The sequence below is a fragment of the Gastrolobium bilobum genome, unplaced genomic scaffold (genome assembly GCF_033153095.1).
Source record: "Gastrolobium bilobum isolate Gb01-03AN ecotype WA unplaced genomic scaffold, APGP_CSIRO_Gbil_v1 utg45102, whole genome shotgun sequence".
In the NCBI taxonomy this organism is placed as follows: domain Eukaryota; kingdom Viridiplantae; phylum Streptophyta; class Magnoliopsida; order Fabales; family Fabaceae; genus Gastrolobium; species Gastrolobium bilobum.
Genome location: NW_026895135.1, coordinates 50,314 through 58,603, shown reverse-complemented (window position 1 = coordinate 58,603; position 8,290 = coordinate 50,314). Strand labels below are relative to the sequence as shown.

Here is an 8,290-nt window from a genome sequence, read left to right as displayed (position 1 = left end):
GAAAAAAAAAAGAAAAAATATATATGGTCTAAAATAGGCTGTCATGTTTGCCTCTCATAAGCCACCGACCTTTTTATTCTCATATATAGCCCCAAAAAAAAAATTTAAAAACAAAAAATGACGACAGATGAATCGGTCTTATCCCAAAATAACTCATGGATTATACAAGACAGATTAAACTAACCTGCCTAAACATACAGGTTATAAACTGCAACTAACCAGTAATCGAAGTTAAACTTGAAGTTCAAATCCTTTTTTTTTTTTGATAGATATAAGTAATATCTTGAAAATTTTTGAAGTTAATTATTATTATAAAATTACTTTTTACATAATTTTATTTAGGAAAGGTTATATTTACAATTTATTTTCGTTTACCACTTCTTACAACCATATCTTAACCGTTGATTTCCGTCAATAAACAGTTAAGATTTTCGCAAATTAAATTTATTAATTAATTATTAATTCACAATAAATGACAACCGTTGATTTTTGTCAATCAACGGTTAAGATGTGGTTGTAAGAGTTTGTAAACTATTTGAGTTGTAAATATAACCCCTCCAACTCCCAAGGGTAGCTCAGTTGGCAGCTGAGCTCCCAAGAGATTGCTTGGTGCAGGGATCAAACCTTGCCTCAAGCAGTTTCTTGCAAAATCTTTGGGGGCCAGAGGATAAACCAAAAATCTTCAGTTGGGGGATTAATCTCGTCCTCTCTCCGGTTGTGAAGCTTAGTGCACCCACTGTTACAATGAGGATACCTCCTGGCAATGTACCAAAATAAAAATATAACCCCTCCCATTTTATTTATCTTTAAATTTTACTATTAGTTCATTTGAAACAATTAATAGAACCATTAGACACCGCAAGAAATTGTGGCTATTTGAACCTTGCAATATAGCGTGTTTTCTTTTAAAATCTCCTTTTTCTTTTTTTCCAGGTTGGGTGTGGCCTCTTGTGGGCTTCAATCAAAAAGACTTATCCACTGACAAAAAATATATTATTTGTTTAATTAAATTCAATCATAAAAGATATACCAAAATTAAATTCTTAATACTTCTTATTTTGTGATTATGACTATTTTCAAGTATTTATTAACAATTTGCGTCGTGTCTATAACCCTTTTAGCATTTTATAGCTCTAATGAACTTTCTATTATTGTAAAATCTGAATTAAAATTAGTAAAACATTTACCCAAAAAAAGTAATTTATTAAAATGGACTTAAGTAATTTCCTTCTTAAATTTTAACTATATTTTGCAATTATTTATTTTCACATAATTAAGTGGGCGTTTGAATTTTATTTTTCTTTATTAAAAATAGTTTTCCAACCAAAAACTATTTTTTATAAAATTCTGATTATATGTTTTTAGAGGAAGGTTATACTTACAATTTTTTTTTACAACCTCTTACAATCATATCTTAACACCGTTGATTTTCGCCAATCAACGGTTATAATTTATTGTGAATTAATAATTAATTAATTTAATTTGTTAAAATAATAACCGTTGATTGACGAAAATCAACGGTGTTAAGATATGATTGTAAGATGTTATAAAAAAAGGTTGTAAGTATAACATTCCTCTTGTTTTTAATGTACAATGAGTTGATTAAAACACATATTTAAAATGCTTAATTTTTTTTTATAATTCTTATCATAATAAAACCTTTAAAATGTGATGAACTTTATTACTAAAACATAAAAAAAAAATCCTAAAGCATTAGATCTCTTTTAATGTTTCTAAAGTAAATGTAGATAAGTTATCTACATTCGCTTCCAAAACGACGTCATTTTGGGTTGAAAAATTAAAAAATTATAATAAAAAGACTATTGTAACCCTGAAATAAATTATAATTACAAAAAATACCTTGATTTTCACTTCAAAACGACGTCGTTTTGAGCTCACTGTAAATAAGTTGTCTACATTAACTGTAGAAAAAGCGAACCCATATATATATATATATATGAGGCAGGATCCTTTGACACCAGTGTCAAATTTGAAATTTGACACCTCATCTGATAGCCGTTAGATCAAAAAAGATTAACGACTCTGATTTATAAGCATGTGACACCATTGATTTTTTTTGATCTAACGGCTATGAGATGAGGTGTCAAATTTCAAATTTGACACTGGCGTCAAAAGATCCTACCTCTCTATCTCTCTCTCTCTCTATATATATATATATATATATGGGGAGAGATCTTTTGACTCTAGATTAAGACTTACAATTCTTACTCCTCATCTCAACCGTTGATTTCCGTCCATCTAACGGTTATTATTTATTTGAAATAAATAAATAATTAATTGTTATAGATAACCGTTAGATGGACGGAAATCAACGGTTGAGATGAGGAGTAAGAGTTGTAAGTCTTACTCTAGAGTCAAAAGATCCTTCCCCTATATATATATATATATATATATATATATATATATATATATATCACATGAGATAAATTATATCTCCTGTAATTCAAAATGACATTATTTTAAAGTTTGAAAAATAAATTTGAGAATTTTTATTTATTTTTATCCCTTACAATATAATATTTTTTAAATTCTTTATATATATTTTTCAAACCTCAAAATAATATCATTTTAAGAGGTAGAAAATAACTTAGAAGAAACACTAAATTCATATATCATGTATTGACAATAAATAGTTAAATACAATTAAAATCAATTATAGTTGAATGTCAAAATACACAAAAAAAAAAAAAAAAAAGCTCAAGGAAGAAATTCAAAAATCTTTTATTTTTTCACTGTAAATTCTCTAATAGTGTGGGAAGATTTTCACTTTGCGGCTTACAGTTTACAAGAAGGTGTATTTATTTGCTATCTTGCAAAGTTTGGTACGTAATTATAAAGGCATAGGTGTGTGTGGTCACATATCTCATCAACGAGAACCACGATCGACAAAAGGGCCTCGTACTTCCGCTGGAGTAGTTTCCCTTAACCCTCGATCTTCTCCGTTTCGATTCCGAAGCTTCTGAGAAAATGAACGACTCAGATGTCTCCAAGCAAATCCAGCAGATGGTCAGGTTTATCCGCCAGGAAGCCGAGGAGAAAGCCAACGAGATCTCTGTCTCCGCCGAAGAAGTACCACTTCAATTCTCTTTGCTTCCGCTTCCACTTCACCATTCCGATTCATCTCTTAATTTCTCAATCGAATCAGTTTTTTTAGTTTAGATCGTTGATTTGTGTATAATTACGTCATTTTCAACCTAGCTCTTTCTGTTTCTTCGTTTACCCGTTGAATCGCCATCGAATTGATACTTATGTTCAGAGTTTTACTGTTTTCTCGTAGGAATTCAACATCGAGAAGTTGCAGTTGGTTGAAGCCGACAAGAAGAAGATCCGCCAAGAGTACGAGCGCAAAGAGAAGCAAGTTGATATTCGGAAGAAGATGTAAATTACCTTTTGCCTTCTATGCATATTTTTCTTTAAATTCGAAAAAACCACTTGGCCATTTCATCGGTTGTCATTTATGTATCGAAATGGTTGCAGTTGATGAATTCTGACTCTAATTCTCAATTTTATACGTTCATAAACTACTAAAGATTGAAGATGATTGTGATAGTTGTTGGAATTAATTTTAAATTAATTATTTTTTTAATAAGAAGTTTGATTTGAAAAGATGTGTTGTTTCGTCGATGAACGGATGTGTAGTTTCATCGCTGAATGGATGTGTCGTTTCATCGATGAATGGATGTGTTTTTTCAGTCGTGACCCTACGTTTTCTATAAATAAATAGAGAATTAGAATTAAAAAAAATATTTCTTGCATTTGCATTCCATTACTCTAGTGCGATTGGTCATGCATATATTGAGTTTGATGGGCTATTATATGTGGAAGTACTGCCACGAGAATAGAGGTAATTTGTTTTTATCCTGAGAGACAATTGTCCATTAATTTTGGTCACCATTGAGAGGGCAATATTGTCTTAAGAACACAAATACTGGGCTCAGATTTTTCTTTGTTGCATTCATATATTTTCGTACGGTACACTTTAACTATGTGTTATTGCATGTTTCAATTTCTTGTGTGCACTTCATGAAATTGTGGATTTTGTCGAAATAACTTCTCTAACACATATTAACCCCTCTTAATGATTTTTAACATCATTTGGATAACAATAGTAACTTATTAATAATGATTGTAATTATTACTAAAGTTTGACTTACAGTCAAAGTCTAGCGTATCCGTTTGGTACTGTTCAGATAGCTCTAATCATTTCTAAACTATTGACATATGTCGTATATGGCTAATTACTTGCATTTGTTGTTATTGAATGGAAAAATTCCTCTTTTATATTTGAGTGACATTGAGAGTTTAGTTTTTGGAGGTTTAGTTCGTTTCCTGCTGTGAATTGCTCTGTATTTACTTTTTACTTTTTAACTTGAAAAAATGATAATAGTTGACATAATTTAAGTCTCACAACACAATTTTTTGTTGCAGTGAATACTCGATGCAGTTGAATGCTTCTCGGATAAAAGTTCTTCAAGCTCAAGATGATGTGGTTAATAACATGAAAGATGCTGCATCCAAGGAACTTTTGAATGTTAGTCGTGATCATCATGTGTACAGAAACCTTATTAAAGATCTCATTGTTCAGGTCAGTTAAAATTTTAGTATTGTGCTTGTTACACCTAATCATGGTTTGACCTGCAGTTTTTCTAAGTATATTCGTCAACATCATTTCTCTCATTTCAATTTTTAGTAGAGACGACATAGGCAACCAATGCTAGTTGTTATTTATTTATCATGCCTGAATTAGGCATTATTTGTGTTAGTATTATGTTTCTATTGTACCTATAACTAATAAGCTCAGGAGGAAAAGTTTTTACAAGTACCTGGTAACACAGATGAACCAATGTCATTGTTTTAAATCATAACGAATTTCTCACATGTCACTGACCAAAGTCTTCACAATGGTGTATTTGATGTCATGGGTTCAGTTCCTACCAATCCTGTTTCTCTTTTCATCCTGTTCCTACATGCAGTGTGAGTATGTGGACTTGGAATATAATAATATAAGGATTGTATTTGACAGAGTTTGCTGAGGCTGAAAGAGCCTTCTGTCTTACTACGATGTCGGAAAGATGACCTACATTTGGTGGAGCATGTGCTGGATTCAGCTGCTCGGGAGTATGCTGAAAAGGAAAATGTTCATCCACCGGAGATCATTGTTGACCACAATGTCTATCTTCCACCTGCATCCAGCGATCATAATTCCCATGATCCGTACTGGTAAATTTATTGTTATAACTAAATCCTGATTAACTGTTTGGCTTCAGCTAGTTGCTCATATGCTTTAAACTATCCTCTATCTCTATGTGGGAATTTGGGGGAGGGGCTTGTTATGAAATTATCAGGCTCTTGTAGTCAGTGCTTTACTTATAACTCTCAACCAAGCTAAACCTTGTTTTTCTTGATTGGTTGTGATACTATCTTTAGGTAAAAAAAAGAACCATAAATTTCAAATCTTAAAAGTAACTAGTTTTTAGTGTTTGTATAATTTACTGGGGATGCTTCCTGAAATCGTATTATTGACTGTCTGGCAGCTTTGATATTGATAATTCAGTTTCAATATACTTGATTATGTTTGTCATTGTTCAGCTCTGGAGGGGTGGTGTTGGCTTCTAGAGATGGAAAGATTGTGTTTGAAAATACACTTGATGCACGATTGGATGTGGTGTTCCGTAAAAAACTTCCAGAGGTAAATTTTTGCTGTGAAATATTAGACTTTTGTTATGGGTCACAGCACTTTGCATAGGGATCGCGTTGTTAAGTGTTGTTGTGTCATTTATCTAATTGTGTTAGATAATTTGCTGCTTAATTGGTTGTATTGTTGACTGCTGAGATTTAAACTAGAAAGCTAACTATTGTCAAGGTCATGGTTATTCTTTTATAATCCTCAATGTTTTCGACTTTGATATTGAAATAAGTACTTTTGGTGAATCATGCATACTGTGAGGGACAACTGAGACATTTAACTGGAATGTCGGACTATAAAGGGGTCGGGGGAGGGACATTAGGATTAAGGTTTGCTGTTGCACTAGGAAAAGGGACGAAGTTCCTCAAACAAAACTCTGCAAACTATCAGCTATTGCTCCGATGACTTCTAGCATTTGTGACTCACTTTTCTTTCTCAAGATTTTCCCTTGGGTAATGCCTTCACTTCATTCCTCAATACTATACACTTTCAGTATTTGCTAGACTAGTCCAAATATCCTTGTCATTGATTGTGACATGCACTTTCTCTGTCCTTTCTAAATAGAGGTGCCCCATATTACCATTGTTGCTGAACTTCCTTTGCCCCTTCGGTCTATTAAATATTGCTGTCTTTGCAGATTGTGTAGATTGCAAATTTGTACTTTTTTTAGACTATCATGTGTCCTAATGAAGTTTTGTAATTATTCTATAAAATTTGTAATTTTGTTTGGTTGATATTTTGATCTTCAGTAGTTTCTTTTCAGCATTCATTAATAGCTGCATATGAGGTCATACATAACCCCCCCCCCCCCCCCCCCCCCCAAAAAAAAAAAAAAAGAAATAAAAAAAAAAAGTCAAAATCCTGGGTAACCTTGTACAATGTGAGTAAAATCTGAATTTTTTGTTCCTTACTGCAGATCCGCAAGCAGCTCTTTGGACAAGTTGCTGTTTGAAGATCTTGGTTGTATTGTTTCGTTGCCCCTAGGATATTTATATCTTTCTGCAGAGATATGTCGTGCCATTGCTCCTGTAATCTTAGTATTATTGCCCCTTAAGTAACTTTTTTATTATTTTTTGGTGTTCCTGTGTGTCAGTCACTTTATCTTATTTTATTGGGATTGCGATGTTGTTAGTGATAAATATTTTCAGCTTAAAAATAAATGCTCGCTACAGCTCATCGCTGCTTTTAGCTTATTTGGTAATTAAGAACAACTGTTTTCTTATGGTGTTCGGCATGGAAATAGAAATAGAAAAAGTTCATGAAGAATTAGTGAACATTTCATATGGATTCAGTCTCTGTACATCATAAAATTTCGTTCTTTTTCCTCCTACCAACTTTCACTCTGCTAGGCACGTCTATGCCCATAGCAGGAGAATCCTACACTGTTTTATTTATTAAAGTAACGAGGTTAACCCCTACTGGTATCTGTGATAGAGCACTAGAATCTTAACTGTCTGTATTTCCTTTTTAATGAATAATGTTTGTTATGCTATGCATAAGTTTTAATCTCATATGTTCACAGCAATTAGAGTGGCATTATCAGAGTTGACAATTTGTGTACTTCATTGTTTGTTTGGGCTGATGTTGGTATGAAGCATTTGAGTTAAAATCGTATGTTTCATTGAGGAGAGGATCGTTGGTTAGGCAGAGCAATTCTTGTTTTATGTAGTTGTTGTTGCTCTTTAATAAAAGATATGCATGTCACCTGAGTTTCCGCGCATTCACTTGTTTAAGTTTGATTTGATTACAGTAGTAGATTAAAAAATGCTGTTTTTTTTGTCTGGTAAAAAACGTTATTAGTGTTAGACTGCATATATATGTTCGGAGCGGCATTTAGTATCTCAAAAGGAATTGGTTATAATCTTAATCATTCAGAAAAATGCTTTACTCAAAATAAAATGAGTATTTACTTACAACGGAGACAACTTTTTAGAGAATTATCTAACAATTCTTGAGATACAATCGTGGTTTTTATTGTTTTAATATAAATTTTATTTTGTTTGTATTTTAATAATTATGATAGTGTAGATTTGACAATAAGTTTATACCCATGATAGGAAGGGAGTAAAGCTAATATAATTGGTTAAGATCTTTTCTATATTCACATAATAGTTCTTTCACAACTTGTGCCAAATTTGGAGGATTCTCAGATTAAATATGGCAATTTTTCAAACCTGAAATCATGTATTGAATAAGTGAGCCTAGAATCCGTCTTATAATTTCATATAATTATTTCTTACAATCCTTTCAATATTTTATTGGTTTCAATAGGTGATATTGGTATAATGGTACATGTCCTGAAGGAGTGCTTTCGTCTTTTTTACTCTTAACTTGGTTCTGTTGTGAATACATTAAAAGTCTTGCGCCCTTGTATTCCATTCAACTTGGCTTGATGTGTGAATTTCCTCCTTAATTTTATAAAGATTAGGGGGAGAAAAAAAACCCTTGAATTGACCAAACAGAAAAAGAAAATTCACAGTTCATTAGGCTTTCGATTTACTGAGACTATCATGTCGATTTCACCTATGACTTTTAGGAAGCATAAAGGAAAAATTTTGAATTCTCGGAAAATTGACATTGGTA

At 32.1% G+C, this 8,290-nt stretch overlaps 1 protein-coding gene across 1 annotated transcript; it reads left to right on the top strand.

Annotated features, from left to right (window-relative positions):
- The first annotated feature begins 2,850 nt into the window (after positions 1-2,850).
- LOC133289701 (V-type proton ATPase subunit E-like) lies at positions 2,851-6,954 on the top strand. The gene is made up of 6 exons (XM_061487726.1): positions 2,851-3,090; positions 3,299-3,399; positions 4,450-4,606; positions 5,045-5,241; positions 5,611-5,710; positions 6,624-6,954. The coding sequence occupies exons 1-6, from the start codon at positions 2,989-2,991 to the stop codon at positions 6,657-6,659; spliced, it is 693 nt and encodes a 230-aa protein (XP_061343710.1). The 5' UTR covers positions 2,851-2,988; the 3' UTR covers positions 6,660-6,954.
- Positions 6,955-8,290: the final 1,336 nt, after the last annotated feature.

Bases quoted from the DNA above. Each gene is read 5' to 3' on its own strand.
- LOC133289701 (XM_061487726.1), top strand. From the start codon at position 2,989: ATGAACGACTCAGATGTCTCCAAGCAAATCCAGCAGATGGTCAGGTTT. The intron at 3,400-4,449 runs GTAAATTACCTT...TTTTTGTTGCAG, and splicing joins GTTGATATTCGGAAGAAGAT to TGAATACTCGATGCAGTTGA. The intron at 4,607-5,044 runs GTCAGTTAAAAT...TGTATTTGACAG, and splicing joins TTAAAGATCTCATTGTTCAG to AGTTTGCTGAGGCTGAAAGA.